The sequence below is a fragment of the Triplophysa rosa genome, linkage group LG1 (genome assembly GCF_024868665.1).
Source record: "Triplophysa rosa linkage group LG1, Trosa_1v2, whole genome shotgun sequence".
Classification (NCBI taxonomy): Eukaryota; Metazoa; Chordata; class Actinopteri; order Cypriniformes; family Nemacheilidae; genus Triplophysa; species Triplophysa rosa.
This window is the reverse complement of record NC_079890.1, coordinates 338,824-354,170: the sequence shown is the minus strand read 5'-3', so window position 1 is coordinate 354,170 and position 15,347 is coordinate 338,824. Positions and strand designations below refer to the sequence as shown.

At 43.8% G+C, this 15,347-nt stretch overlaps 2 protein-coding genes across 27 annotated transcripts in view; both read left to right on the top strand.

Annotated features, from left to right (window-relative positions):
* Window positions 1–15,347, top strand: part of ptprda (protein tyrosine phosphatase receptor type Da) — a 158,188-nt gene that overhangs the window by 87,796 nt on the left and 55,045 nt on the right. For all 26 annotated transcript variants that reach the window (XM_057344419.1, XM_057344236.1, XM_057344337.1 and 23 more), the window contains exons 4-5: window positions 3,517–3,662; window positions 11,465–11,606. In XM_057344419.1, coding sequence (XP_057200402.1) covers window positions 3,517–3,662; window positions 11,465–11,606 — 288 coding nt within the window. The remainder of the gene's footprint in view (window positions 1–3,516; window positions 3,663–11,464; window positions 11,607–15,347) is intronic.
* On the top strand, window positions 3,672–11,471 carry LOC130560566 (uncharacterized). The gene is made up of 2 exons (XM_057344439.1): window positions 3,672–6,680; window positions 6,801–11,471. The coding sequence occupies exons 1-2, from the start codon at window positions 6,284–6,286 to the stop codon at window positions 9,614–9,616; spliced, it is 3,213 nt and encodes a 1,070-aa protein (XP_057200422.1). The 5' UTR covers window positions 3,672–6,283; the 3' UTR covers window positions 9,617–11,471.

Below are 15,347 nucleotides of genomic sequence, written 5' to 3'. Positions count from 1 at the left end.
TATCATCACGTCTGGTCTCATCAGGTCTTATCATCAGGTCTGGTCTCATCAGGTCTTATCATCAGGTCTGGTCTCATCAGGTCTTATCATCAGGTCTAGGCTCATCAGATCTTATTATCAGGTCTTATCATCAGGTCTGGTCTCATCAGGTCTTATCATCAGGTCTGGTCTTATCGGGTCTTATCATCAGGTCTGGTCTCGACAGGTCTTATCATCAGGTCTGGTCTCATTAGGTCTTATCATCAGGTCTTGTCTCGTCAGGTCTTATCATCAGGTTTGGTCTCATTAGGTCTTATCATCAGGTCTTATCACCAGGTCTAGTCTCATCAGGCTGGTTCCATCAGGTCTTATTATCAGGTCTAGTCTCATCAGGTCTTATCATCAGGTCTGGTCTCGTCAGGTCTTATCATCAGGTCTGGTCTCGTCAGGTCTTATCATCATGTCTGGTCTCGTCAGGTTTTATCATCAGGTCTGGTCTCATCAGGTCTTATCACCAGGTCTAGTCTCATCAGGCTGGTTCCATCAGGTCTAGTCTCATCAGGTCTTATCATCAGGTCTGGTCTCATTAGGTCTTATCACCATGTCTAGTCTCATCAGGCTGGTTCCATCAGGTCTTATTATCAGGTCTGGTCTCGTCAGGTCTTATCTCGTCAGGTCTTATCATCAGGTCTGGTCTCATTAGGTCTTATCACCAGGTCTAGTCTCTTCAGGCTGGTTCCATCAGGTCTTATTATCAGGTCTAGTCTCATCAGGTCTGGTCTCATCAGGTCTAGTCTCATCAGGTCTTATCATCATGTGTGGTCCCATCAGGTCTTATTATCATGTCTGGTCCCATCAGGTCTCATTATCAGGTCTAGTTTCATTAGGTCTTGTCAGCTGTCATTAGGTCTTGTAAGGTCTCATCAGGTGTCATGAAGGCTTATGTTCAATAAGGCTATTGTTGTGTTTTCATCTTACTTGTTTTGGTCTTGGCAGTATTTAAAACGCAAGTCCGCAGCAGTCGTGCGTTCATCTGTGCGTGAATCATCTCTGGTCGAGGTCAAAGATCATATGCCTCAGACCCACCTGAGTAGTGAGGCGTGCGGCACTTGGCATTGTTAGTTTCTTAGCAACAGGCGTGCTATAGCGTGACACCTGCGGTCCTGGCATCGGTACACTGTTTAGGCCGTGTTACTGCAGTATCAATGTGTGTGTGTGTGTGTGTGTGTGTGTGTGTGTGTGTGTGTGTGTGTGTGTGTGTGTGTGTGTGTGTGTGTGTGTGTGTGTGTGTGGCGTGATTTCATTGGATAAAAGTGCTGCTGTTTCCTGCAGGACTGTAGGATCTCTCAGACACTTCAAACAGAATCCAAAATCACACACAACTCAAAGACACACACAGTATTATATTGTGCTGCTGTTTGAAATGTTTGCTTTTTGTATAATGTCACATGTGCTATTAAAGCAGCATGATTTCATTTACCCATAATGCTGTGCGTGGATCTATTATAAACAACATATAAATACTACAACAAGCACATGACTTTACACTCTTCACTGAGAGACATGAGCAAAACATCACTTCTGTTTTAAAGCTTATCTGACACACTTGTACATTAACATCGTTCTCTCTCTGTCTGTCTTAAGCAAAAAGCAATTTCTCTCTTCATGTCATGATGTGTAGCATGAGAGCTTAAGCAGGATTTAGTGCCGACCCCAAACGCCATTAGAGCAGATTCTGTGACAGGCGCATCTTTGATGTGGTTTTGTGCGACGGCGCAGCGTGTGTACAGATAAACGTATGACACCCTTCCTGACAGCCGGAGAAGATACGATTTTACATATTTACATGCTGAGAAAACTGCACTTTGAAGTAGAGAGAGACACGCAGACAGACGGTTGGGGTGTTGGCAGTCGTCGGCAAATATTTTGGATGGCTCAGTAAAATCCCTCTGGTAGTCATGGTGACACCCCGCACACAGATCCAATTATAGCCGGGAACTATGGGATACATATGTCACATCCGTTTGTAACAGGCCCACTGCATCCGCCCCTGAAACCACCAGAGAAACACACAAGGACTCCAACCTTACAGCCACAAAACCTCATCAATGCTCCCTCGCCCACAGGAGAACGTCATTGCTCACGTGTTTCTCTTTATGTTTACATTCTCTTCTCAAGAGATGTGATGGAGTTCTCATGTGTGCTTCATTTCAATCTGCTAAGATCGCTGAGGAGAAATCAAACGAGAGTGTAATTGTGTAAACACATGAAGAGTCTGGAGGTGTGAATGAATGTAGATTGTCGAGGTCAAATCATCTGGATGTGATGAGGCATGTTTGAGTTGATATTGAGATCTTCAGTAATATTGACTTCTGATTGCAGCAGACGAGACACATCTGAGCTCAGTTTGACACATTGTTGACATCTCTTCTCCAACTCTCATGACGGACACATTTCTGACTTTCTGACAAAATATCTGAGAAACAGATGCATAAACTTTCCATTTGCTCTCCATTATATCTCATTGATGTTTTAAAAAAAATACTGAATATTCTGTAATCATTTACTCACCTTCCAGTTGTTCCAAATGATGTTAATGGTTGACTAACGATTAACAAAGTTCAGGAGAAGCCAGAGCATATAATTAAGACCGGCTGGTTCGCATCAGCAATCATAGACTCTACCCTATCAGCTCAAGCGAACCAGCACATAAGTAGACAAAGATTCTTACCTGAAGCCATCTCTAAAGGATTACACATCCCACCACCTCCCCGGCTCCTCCACTTGAGCTCTTGTTGATAGCAGGACTCCGGGGGGTGAGTTCTGGGTTCGGCCGTTTCCGAGCTAGGCGCACTCGCCCCTATTGGGGGGCGGGAGCGTTCCGGGTTCGGATGGAACCGGCGAGCTCAGAACCCGCTCCCCGGACAGCACGCCAAACACGCATACTTTTTACTACCCCTGCTATCTTCATTATCTGCTCAGGTGAACTCGTGAAATCTGTATAAATGTCTTTGTTCTGATGAACACAGAAATATATTTGGAAGAATGCTTATAACCAAACAGATCTCATCTCTCATTGACTCCCATAGTAGGAAAAAATACTTGATCATGTGTTTTGTTCTGTTGAACACAAAAGAAGATATTTTGAAGAATGTAGGACAGCAAACAGTTCTGGGGCACTTTTGACTACCATTGTTTTTTTCCTACTATGGGAGTCAATGGGGGGCGAGATCTGTCTGGTTATAAGCATTCTTCCAAATATCTTTCTCTGTGTTCATCAGAACAAAGACTTTTATACACATTCGGAACAACTGGAAGGTGAGGAAATGATGACAGAATTTTCATTTTTGGGTGAAGTATCCATGTCATCTGTTGTTGTTGTTGTTTGCAGCTTGTGTGATATGTTTTGCAGTTGAACTATATTTAACTCTTGCTGACATCATTTTCTGCAGTACCCGTGTGTGTGGGGGGGGGTTTCATATGTTCTGTAATGTCACGTGACAGCTGCACATCTGACCTCTGATCTTTCTCTTTCAGCTCCACCAAAGTTCTTGCGGACCCCGGACGATCAGACGGGTGTCCAGGGGGGCGTGGCCTCCTTCATCTGCCAAGCGACGGGCGACCCGCGGCCCAAAATCGTGTGGAACAAGAAGGGGAAGAGAGTGAGCAACCAGCGCTTTGAGGTATTAGGTCTATTGTTCTGATGTAAAATGCTCGACAAGTGAATGCTAACAATAGCCACGCCCACTTCATGATCTACATCCTCTCATTGGCTTTTCCACTCATTGTTCAGTGAAATTCTCCTGATATCGACATGCATGAGGATTCATGTCATGACATTCCACAGCTTCGCACCGCTGGAAAAATATTCCTGAAAGTTTTCTTTCTTTTGAGGAATGCACATTCAGCCTCAACAAAGCATGATAAACCCATCACAGCCAATCACTGATCAGATTTTCATTCATTTCCCTGCCGTCTCATTCAGCTAATGCTGTGACGTGGCCACTAATCTACAGAAGCTTATCGGCTGATGGACCCTTTTGGGGCGTCCTTGTCTTTTGCCTGTGAAAGTCCCTCATTACATATGCTGCTAACATGCTTAGAACACGTGTAGAAAACTCACAGATCCTCACATGTCTGTGATCCACTAATGAACACTTGAGCGTCCGGCGCCGTTAGCTGCCTCATGTTCTTCTAGCTTTAAAAGTCAACTTGTGTCCGTGCACCGTCATGCAAACGTGTAAAGTGACTATGAATTACGTATCGTATGACCACTGATGTATTTAAATCTGTAAAGGGGAGAAGCTGTCAAAAGTGAGTATACATCTGACACCGCTAACTAAAACAACATGTACTGTATGTGAGCGTCCTGTGTCCCGTCCGTGTCCAAAGCTAATCTGTCCACTGTTGTTTCTCTGACTGACGTTTGTGATGTCATGCTCAACGTTTCATGTCTGGTCCAATCGGCTTTAAGAGTGGGCGAGCTAAAAGCAGAACCATCATCCCATTCTTAAAGTCCATGCTGTTTGTTTTGAAACGTCTGGTTGAGGAACTCTCATTCACTGAGCATTTTACACAAATCACAACGCAACGATAAAAAAAAACATTTGCTCTTGTGAAGGTTTTGTCGTTCAGCACACTATAAGACAGAAGTTTGTCAATCTCAACAGCCAATGAAATGTGAGTGTGATGTGAGAGGGTGAGAAGCTCTGCCTCCTTTGACAGGTTTCAATAATCTCTTGAGATGTTAAAAGATTAGAAACGGATGGGACTGCAGTCAGATGATGTGATGGAGCACAGATTCTTTCTTTTGTTAAGTCATTTATAATCAGTGTTCAGGTCATCATGTTATTAGTGATGTAACATAAAGACATTTTATATGTTTAGAGTTACTTTCAGTTTCATTCATGTCTTTTTTCTAAAGTGCTGAATTAAAATTCTTAATGAATGCGTGTGAACAGATGCTGAAGAGATGACAGACCAGAACTTTATATTTCTTCAATAAAAATCATCTCACTTCTGTCTTATAGCGTGCGTGCGTGCGTGGTGTGTGTGTGTGTGTGTGTGTGTGCGTGTGTGCGTGCGTACGTGCGTGGTGTGTGCATGCGTGCGTGTGTGTGTGCGTGTGTGGTGTGTGTGTATGTGCGCGTGTGTGTGTGTGCGTGCGTGCGTGTGTTTCACGAACACTTGAGGACACTTTATTTTCATTAACAGATACATTAAACAGGTTTGGCTGTTCCTTTAGCAGGTCTTTTCAACAGGTTTTCAACAGATATTCAGCAGGATTTCAGCAAGTCTTTAGGTCCTCAGCAGGTCTTAAAGGCTTCAGCAAGTCTTTAAAGCTTCAGCAGGTCTTAAAGGCTTCAGCAGTTGTTTGGCTTGTCTTCAGCAAGTATTTAGGTCTTCAGCAGGTCTTCATCAAGTGTTTAGGTCTTCAGCAGGTCTTTAAAGCTTTAGCAGGTCTTTGGCTTGTGTTCAGCAAGTCTTTATGTCCTCAGCAGGTCTTAAAGGCTTCAGCAAGTATTTAGGTCTTCAGCGGGTCTTAAAGGCTACAGCAGATGTTTGGCTTGTCTTCAGCAAGTGTTTAAATCTTCAGCAGGTCTTTAAGGCTTCAGCAGGTGTTTGGCTTGTCTTCAGCAAGTATTTAGGTCTTCAGCAGGTCTTTAAGGCTTCAGCAGGTGTTTGGCTTGTCTTCAGCAAGTATTTAGGTCTTCAGCAGGTCTTTAAGGCTTCAGCAGGTGTTTGGCTTGTCTTCAGCAAGTATTTAGGTCTTCAGCAGGTCTTTAAGGCTTCAGCAGGTGTTTGGCTTGTCTTCAGCAAGTATTTAGGTCTTCAGCAGGTCTTTAAGGCTTCAGCAGGTGTTTGGCTTGTCTTCAGCAAGTATTTAGGTCTTCAGCAGGTCTTTAAGGCTTCAGCAGGTGTTTGGCTTGTCTTCAGCAAGTATTTAGGTCTTCAGCAGGTCTTTAAGGCTTCAGCAGGTGTTTGGCTTGTCTTCAGCAATTATTTAGGTCTTCAGCAGGTCTTTAAGGCTTCAGCAGGTGTTTGGCTTGTCTTCAGCGAGTATTTAGGTCTTCAGCAGGTGTTTGGCTTGTCTGCAGCAAGTATTTAGGTCCTCAGCAGGTCTTTGGCTTGTCGTCAGCAAGTATTTAGGTCTTCAGCAAGTTTTTAAGGATTCAGCAGGTCTTAAATGCTTCAGCAGGTCTTAAATGCTTCAGCAGGTGTTTGGATTGTCTTCAGCAAGTATTTATGTCTTCAGCAAGTCTTTAGGTCTTCAGCTAGTTTTTAAGGATTCAGCAGGTCTTAAATGCTTCAGCAGGTCTTAAAGGCTGCAGCAGTTGTTTGGCTTGTCTTCAGCAAGTATTTAGGTCTTCAGCAGGTCTTCAGCAAGTGTTTAGGTCTTCAGCAGGTCTTTAAAGCTATAGCAGGTCTTTGGCTTGTGTTCAGCAAGTCTTTGTCCTCAGCAGGTCTTAAAGGCTTCAGCAAGTATTTAGGTCTTCAGCGGGTCTTAAAGGCTACAGCAGATGTTTGGCTTGTCTTCAGCAAGTGTTTAAATCTTCAGCAGGTCTTTAAGGCTTCAGCAGGTGTTTGGCTTGTCTTCAGCAAGTGTTTAAATCTTCAGCAGGTCTTTAAGTCTTCAGCAGGTGTTTGGCTTGTCTTCAGCAAGTGTTTAAATCTTCAGCAGGTCTTTAAGGCTTCAGCAGGTGTTTGGCTTGTATTCAGCAAGTATTTAGGTCTTCAGCAGGTCTTTAAGGCTTCAGCAGGTGTTTGGCTTGTCTTCAGCAAGTGTTTATTTCTTCAGCAGGTCTTTAAGGCTTCAGCAGGTGTTTGGCTTGTCTTCAGCAAGTATTTAGGTCTTCAGCAGGTCTTTAAGGCTTCAGCAGGTGTTTGGCTTGTCTTCAGCAAGTATTTAGGTCTTCAGCAGGTCTTTAAGGCTTCAGCAGGTGTTTGGCTTGTCTTCAGCAAGTATTTAGGTCTTCAGCAGGTCTTTAAGGCTTCAGCAGGTGTTTGGCTTGTCTTCAGCAAGTGTTTAGATCTTCAGCAGGTCTTTAAGGCTTCAGCAGGTGTTTGGCTTGTCTTCAGCAAGTATTTAGGTCTTCAGCAGGTCTTTAAGGCTTCAGCAGGTGTTTGGCTTGTCTTCAGCAAGTATTTAGGTCTTCAGCAGGTCTTTAAGGCTTCAGCAGGTGTTTGGCTTGTCTTCAGCAAGTATTTAGGTCTTCAGCAGGTCTTTAAGGCTTCAGCAGGTGTTTGGCTTGTCTTCAGCAAGTATTTAGGTCTTCAGCAGGTCTTTAAGGCTTCAGCAGGTGTTTGGCTTGTCTTCAGCAAGTATTTAGGTCTTCAGCAGGTCTTTAAGGCTTCAGCAGGTGTTTGGCTTGTCTTCAGCAAGTATTTAGGTCTTCAGCAGGTCTTTAAGGCTTCAGCAGGTGTTTGGCTTGTCTTCAGCAAGTATTTAGGTCTTCAGCAGGTCTTTAAGGCTTCAGCAGGTGTTTGGCTTGTCTTCAGCAAGTGTTTAGATCTTCAGCAGGTCTTTAAGGCTTCAGCAGGTGTTTGGCTTGTCTTCAGCAAGTATTTAGGTCTTCAGCAGGTCTTTAAGGCTTCAGCAGGTGTTTGGCTTGTCTTCAGCAAGTATTTAGGTCTTCAGCAGGTCTTTAAGGCTTCAGCAGGTGTTTGGCTTGTCTTCAGCAAGTATTTAGGTCTTCAGCAGGTCTTTAAGGCTTCAGCAGGTGTTTGGCTTGTCTTCAGCAAGTATTTAGGTCTTCAGCAGGTCTTTAAGGCTTCAGCAGGTGTTTGGCTTGTCTTCAGCAAGTATTTAGGTCTTCAGCAGGTCTTTAAGGCTTCAGCAGGTGTTTGGCTTGTCTTCAGCAAGTATTTAGGTCTTCAGCAGGTCTTTAAGGCTTCAGCAGGTGTTTGGCTTGTCTTCAGCAAGTATTTAGGTCTTCAGCAGGTCTTTAAGGCTTCAGCAGGTGTTTGGCTTGTCTTCAGCAAGTGTTTAGATCTTCAGCAGGTCTTTAAGGCTTCAGCAGGTGTTTGGCTTGTCTTCAGCAAGTATTTAGGTCTTCAGCAGGTCTTTAAGGCTTCAGCAGGTGTTTGGCTTGTCTTCAGCAAGTATTTAGGTCTTCAGCAGGTCTTTAAGGCTTCAGCAGGTGTTTGGCTTGTCTTCAGCAAGTATTTAGGTCTTCAGCAGGTCTTTAAGGCTTCAGCAGGTGTTTGGCTTGTCTTCAGCAAGTATTTAGGTCTTCAGCAGGTCTTTAAGGCTTCAGCAGGTGTTTGGCTTGTCTTCAGCAAGTATTTAGGTCTTCAGCAGGTCTTTAAGGCTTCAGCAGGTGTTTGGCTTGTCTTCAGCAAGTATTTAGGTCTTCAGCAGGTCTTTAAGGCTTCAGCAGGTGTTTGGCTTGTCTTCAGCAAGTATTTAGGTCTTCAGCAGGTCTTTAAGGCTTCAGCAGGTGTTTGGCTTGTCTTCAGCAAGTGTTTAGATCTTCAGCAGGTCTTTAAGGCTTCAGCAGGTGTTTGGCTTGTCTTCAGCAAGTATTTAGGTCTTCAGCAGGTCTTTAAGGCTTCAGCAGGTGTTTGGCTTGTCTTCAGCAAGTATTTAGGTCTTCAGCAGGTCTTTAAGGCTTCAGCAGGTGTTTGGCTTGTCTTCAGCAAGTATTTAGGTCTTCAGCAGGTCTTTAAGGCTTCAGCAGGTGTTTGGCTTGTCTTCAGCAAGTATTTAGGTCTTCAGCAGGTCTTTAAGGCTTCAGCAGGTGTTTGGCTTGTCTTCAGCAAGTATTTAGGTCTTCAGCAGGTCTTTAAGGCTTCAGCAGGTGTTTGGCTTGTCTTCAGCAAGTATTTAGGTCTTCAGCAGGTCTTTAAGGCTTCAGCAGGTGTTTGGCTTGTCTTCAGCAAGTATTTAGGTCTTCAGCAGGTCTTTAAGGCTTCAGCAGGTGTTTGGCTTGTCTTCAGCAAGTATTTAGGTCTTCAGCAGGTCTTTAAGGCTTCAGCAGGTGTTTGGCTTGTCTTCAGCAAGTATTTAGGTCTTCAGCAGGTCTTTAAGGCTTCAGCAGGTGTTTGGCTTGTCTTCAGCAAGTATTTAGGTCTTCAGCAGGTCTTTAAGGCTTCAGCAGGTGTTTGGCTTGTCTTCAGCAAGTATTTAGGTCTTCAGCAGGTCTTTAAGGCTTCAGCAGGTGTTTGGCTTGTCTTCAGCAAGTGTTTAGATCTTCAGCAGGTCTTTAAGGCTTCAGCAGGTGTTTGGCTTGTCTTCAGCAAGTATTTAGGTCTTCAGCAGGTCTTTAAGGCTTCAGCAGGTGTTTGGCTTGTCTTCAGCAAGTGTTTAGGTCTTCAGCAGGTCTTTAAGGCTTCAGCAGGTGTTTGGCTTGTCTTCAGCAAGTATTTAGGTCTTCAGCAGGTCTTTAAGGCTTCAGCAGGTGTTTGGCTTGTCTTCAGCAAGTATTTAGGTCTTAAGCAGGTCTTTAAGGCTTCAGCAGGTGTTTTTCTTGTCTTCAGCGAGTATTTAGGTCTTCAGCAGGTCTTAAAGGCTTCAGCAGTTGTTTGGCTTGTCTTCAGCAAGTATGTAGGTCTTCAGCAGGTCTTCAGCAAGTGTTTAGGTCTTCAGCTAGTTTTTAAGGATTCAGCAGGTCTTAAATGCTTCAGCAGGTCTTAAAGGCTTCAGCAGTTGTTTGGCTTGTCTTCAGCAAGTATTTAGGTCTTCAGCAAGTCTTTAGGTCTTCAGCAAGTTTTTAAGGATTCAGCAGGTCTTAAATGCTTCAGCAGGTCTTAAAGGCTTCAGCAGGTGTTTGGCTTGTCTTCAGCAAGTATTTAGGTCTTCAGCAAGTCTTTGGGTCTTCAGCTAGTTTTTAAGGATTCAGCAGTTCTTAAATGCTTCAGCAGGTCTTAAAGGCTTCAGCAGGTGTTTGGCTTGTCTTCAGCAAGTATTTAGGTCTTCAGCAAGTCTTTAGGTCTTCAGAAAGTCTTTAGGTCTTCAGCAAGTATTTAGGTCTTCAGCAAGTCTTTAAGTCTTCAGCAAGTCTTTAAGGATTCAGAAGGTGTTTGGCTTGTCTTCAGCAAGTGTTTAGGTCTTCAGCAAGTCTTTAGGTCTTCAGCAAGTTTTTAAGGATTCAGCGGGTCTTAAATGCTTCAGCAGGTCTTAAAGGCTTCAGCAGGTGTTTGGCTTGTCTTCAGCAAGTATTTAGGTCTTCAGCAGGTCTTAAAGGCTTCAGCTGGTCTTAAATGCTTCAGCAGGTCTTAAAGGCTTCAGAAGGTGTTTGGCTTGTCTTCAGCAAGTGTTTAGGTCTTCAGCAAGTCTTTAGGTCTTCAGCAAGTTTTTAAGGATTCAGCAGGTCTTAAATTCTTCAGCAGGTCTTAAAGGCTTCAGCAGGTGTTTGGCTTGTCTTCAGCAAGTATTTAGGTCTTCAGCAAGTCTTTGGGTCTTCAGCTAGTTTTTAAGGATTCAGCAGTTCTTAAATGCTTCAGCAGGTCTTAAAGGCTTCAGCAGGTGTTTGGCTTGTCTTCAGCAAGTATTTAGGTCTTCAGCAAGTCTTTAGGTCTTCAGAAAGTCTTTAGGTCTTCAGCAAGTATTTAGGTCTTCAGCAAGTCTTTAAGGATTCAGAAGGTGTTTGGCTTGTCTTCAGCAAGTGTTTAGGTCTTCAGCAAGTCTTTAGGTCTTCAGCAAGTTTTTAAGGATTCAGCGGGTCTTAAATGCTTCAGCAGGTCTTAAAGGCTTCAGCAGGTGTTTGGCTTGTCTTCAGCAAGTATTTAGGTCTTCAGCAGGTCTTTAGGTCTTCAGCAGGTCTTAAAGGCTTCAGCAGGTCTTAAAGGCTTCAGCAGGTCTTCAGCAAGTGTTTAGGTCTTCAGCATGTCTTTAAAGCTTCAGCGAGTCTTTAAGGATCCAGCTGGTCTTAAAGGCTTCAGCAGGTGTTTGGCTTGTCTTCAGCAAGTATTTAGGTCTTCAGCAAGTCTTTAAGGATTCAGCAGGTCTTGGACTCTTCTTTGGCTGGTCTTCAGCAAGTCTTGAGCTGGTCTTTACCAAGTATTTAGGCCTTCAGCAGGTCTTAAACAGATCTTCAGCAGGTCTATAGGGCTATCAGTTCTTTGACAGGTCTTCAGGTCTTTTGCAGGCCTTTGGCTAGTCTCTGTGCTTCGGGAGGTCTTAAGGGTTTCAGAATGTCTTCAGTGGGTCTTCAGCAGGTCTTTAGTTTTTTTTTTTAGCAAAGCTCCTCAGCAGACTGGTGCAACAGAGATAGAAGCAATTCTTGAAATTTGGTTTTATGTTTTTGTAATAATATTTCATGTTTTTCGTGCTGTGCAGTTTTGAGATGTCCGACTCTGAAGCTTAACCAGACTGTTTCTGTGTGTTGTGTTCTTTCTGTTTGACTTGATCAGGTTGTGTAAACAAACAATACATGTGTCATAATGTGTCTGCGTCAGAGTGTGTTTGTGTGAGCATGAATCTCCGTCGTCACCTGTGAGCAAAATAAACCTGCGTAACATATCTTGTCTCTCGCACCTGTAGGTGATCGAGTTTGATGACGGCTCGGGCTCAGTGCTAAGAATCCAGCCGCTGCGGACGCCGCGTGATGAAGCCATTTATGAGTGCGTCGCCTCCAACAGTGTTGGGGAGACGAGCGCCACCACACGCCTCACTGTTTTACGTGGTGAGTCTGCGGCCAAAACTCCTGCCATGAAAACCCTAACCTTTGTTTTTCATTGCTTTTCAGCTCGTGCAGGTACGTGAAAAATCATCTTCTATGTCTCATTGTGTTTGTTGTTTACTGTTTGTCAGGTGATGTTGTTGTTGTATTTTGTTAGTGTCAAACGTTTCGTGTGCATTTGACACATGGTATGCTTGCGGTTTTATATCCAGAAATTCTTGAGAAAGCTCCGCCAGGCCGCACTGACCTTGAGCAGCGTTAAAGGAGGTGATTAATATTGTAATTAGCAGACGGGCTTTCCCGCTCGCTAGCTTCAGCATCATCAATAAAACTCTCATTTTATGCTACATTTACAACGTTTCTCACAAAGTGGCCTTGTAAAGACCCCGCTGGAGCGTGTGGAGACGATTTCAGAAAGCGTTTAAAATGGAAGACAGACATCTGTGTTCATGAAAACAGATTCCAGATAAAAACTCCTGCACCTTAAGTCAAACAGTAATAAGAATAAAAACATATTTTTTTACCTTCAAACATTACTGTCAAACAAAACATTTTCTCTTTTTTCTGCCTGTTCTCGTCTCTCTGGTGGTTCTTTTGTGTCCACATCTGTTGTTAGAGAGAGTTTCTGTTTTCAGCTCCAGTCTGATAAACCTGCAACAGAAAAGCCATGTGTCGCTGCTGAGAACACACAAACACGCACGCACACACACACACACACAAACATGCGCACGCACATGCACACACAAATACGCTCACACACACAAAAAAACATGCGTACGCACATAAACACACAAACACTGGACACACATGCACACACAAATACGCTCACACACACAAAAAAACATGCGTACGCACATAAACACACAAACACTGCACACACACACAAACACTGCACGCACACACACACACACAAATACGCGCGCATACACACACAAAAACATGCGCACACACACACAAACACTGCACACACACACAAATACGCGTACACACACAAACACGCGCACACCCACACACACACACACACACAAGCACACACACAAACACGCGTGCACAAACACACACAAACACTGCACACACACACACACAAATACGAGCGCACACACACAAAAACATACGCACGCACATAAACACTGCACACACACACACACAAATACGCGCACACAAAAACATGTGCAAGCACATAAACACTACCCACACGCACAAACATGCGCACGCATGCACACACACAAACATGAGCACACACACACGCAAACCCAAAAGCGCGCACACACACACACAAACATGAGCACGCACACACACACACACGCACGGACACGCACACACACAAACATGAGCACACACACGCAAACCCAAAAGCACGCACACACATAAATATGCGCACACACACACGCGCACGCACATGCGCGCGCACACACACACACAAACGCACACACACACACACACCGCAGCACTCCTGATATTCCCTATAAAACACTATGTGACAGCACATTATATACACTACACTGCTGCTCACATCCCTCAGTCATGTGTTACTTGTTTAGTTGATGAAGTACACACAGTTGTTTAGTTTTGTTAGTGTGATGTGATGTGATTTTCAGTGTGTTTGAGAGGATGATTCTCTCTCACCTGCATCAAGCGTCCGTGTCTGATGATTATAATAATTATGAGTAGAAAAGCCTGAACAAATGTTTATCCATGAATTCAAATGAAAGCGAGCTCCTGTAATTACTGCACATTCAGCCATTGGCCATCCAGCTTCATCTGAGCATAAATAATCACATAAAGTTAATAAATCTTCTGCCGTGAGACATGAAACAAGCTTCACGTTGCAGTGCCTTTGCTGGATTTCAGCCCGACGTCATTCTCTTTGCCTTAAAAGCGTCCGTTTGATCGGCTGTGGGAATTTGGGTCATGTCTTATTCATTAACACACCCACTGAAGCGAGACCCCAGCGTTTACTCCTTTCACATAGTGAGAATTCCAAACCCGGATCTGCCAACAAGGTCACGGGCACAATGCATTATACATCAAAATAAACAAAAGCCCGATCACAGCTCCTAACAAAAAACACCAACAACAAACTCAACTTGTTTGACAAACTCTCTCTCTCTCTTAATGTGCACGAGAAAAAAAAAACATTTGGTCTTCATAGTCTTTTACTAAGATGTACGTGTAAACTGAATAAGAGATGACCTTTTTTCTGAAATGATTATACATTTGTGTTTAGAGAAAATTAGCATTTTTGTTACTTTCTGTGAACTACTGACAACATTCCTGCTAATTTACAGTAATTTATATTTGCTGAAAATAAAAACTGGACGAGCTGGTCAAAATAACAAAGATGATGCAATGTTTTCAATTCAATTCAATTTTATTTATATAGCACTTTTCACAATGTGCATTGTTCCAAAGCAGCTTTACAGGAGCAAATAAGAAAAACACAGAAAGGTAAAACACAGCACAGTGCATGGTGTTTATAGACCAAGCAAGATCATTATAATAAATAATATCTAATAAATAAATGAATAAATAAATAAATGCAGTCTTTCAGACCTGAAATACTGGAAAGAAAGCACGTTCATATTCATTCATACTCCTGAGGTTTCTGGAATGATATGGACAGTATAGAAAGGATGTTTTAAGGGAAAATTTGAGTGGTCTCTTATTTTTTTACATGACTTTTTTATTAAAGGTTTTGTGAAATGTGGTTGCGAGCGATGTTTCATGGCTTTAGTTTGATTTGGAGGTTAAACATTTGTTTACGGGGTAAACCATAACACACCACACAGACGGCAAACGCTCTCTTCTCTCTCGCACGCTGCAGTTGAGGCGTCTAGACAAAGCCTATTTTATCATAATCTGGAAACATCCGTGCCAAAGCCGGAACGCCGGCCCCGTTTTATAAATGCACTCGGAAACACATCCATTTACTCTACAGCTCGTGCATACGTGACTGTCTGCGTGTGAATGAATGTCTAATCTTCAGCAAACAGTCTCCGTCGGGCTGTCGAGCGGGACGTCCGTTCGCTCCGGATCTCCAGGTTCAATTTAAAATCCTGACAGAAAAACAAAAGCACGTAGTTTGTGCGGAAAGCTGAGTTCTCGGCATCTCGGAGCGAGCAGTGCCGGCGGAGGAACGGCTGGGAAATGGCTGCCCTGATGTTTGCTCTTCTGACAGCACCATTGAATGCGGGAACCGCTAGCCGAGCACAATACGCTTTAGTTTACCTCTCCCTGGCTTATAGGTGCCAAGACCCGCACGGCCCAGCGGAGCTTTCAGACGCTCGCGAGGGTCCTTTCACCGCTGCGGCGCTTTGGAAACATGCTGACTTATCTCGCAACCCAGGTGAACTCTCCTTTGAGCCGAAAAATAGAAATGTAGAAAGAACTCGAGCGAGGCCTGAAACAGCACATAAAGCGTTCTGGCCTTTGTTCTGCGCCGGAGGAAGTAATGGTGTTTCTGTGGGCGCCGCGCCGCACGACCCCCTCCTTCCGTTTTAAATTAGCACTAACACCATTCATCACCCAAATGGAACAACAGATAATGACGAGTTATTTATTATCATAATTAAAGACGGAGCCCAACGTGCTTAGACGTTATTGATCCGGCCTGCTGGAAATTTCCTCGTCAGTAATTAATGGAGTGAAGGGAATCTGGTATCATACAGTACACGCTAAAAAAAACTGTACGCTAAACATCGCAACGTGTGCAGATAAGATGGATGAAGTGGAGTGTAGAAGCGT

Coding starts and splice junctions, on each gene's coding strand:
- LOC130560566 (XM_057344439.1), top strand. CDS start 6,284: ATGCTTCAGCAGGTCTTAAAGGCTGCAGCAGTTGTTTGGCTTGTCTTC. Junction 6,681..6,800: donor GGTCTTTAAGGCTTCAGCAG/GTGTTTGGCTTG, acceptor AGGCTTCAGCAG/GTGTTTGGCTTGTCTTCAGC.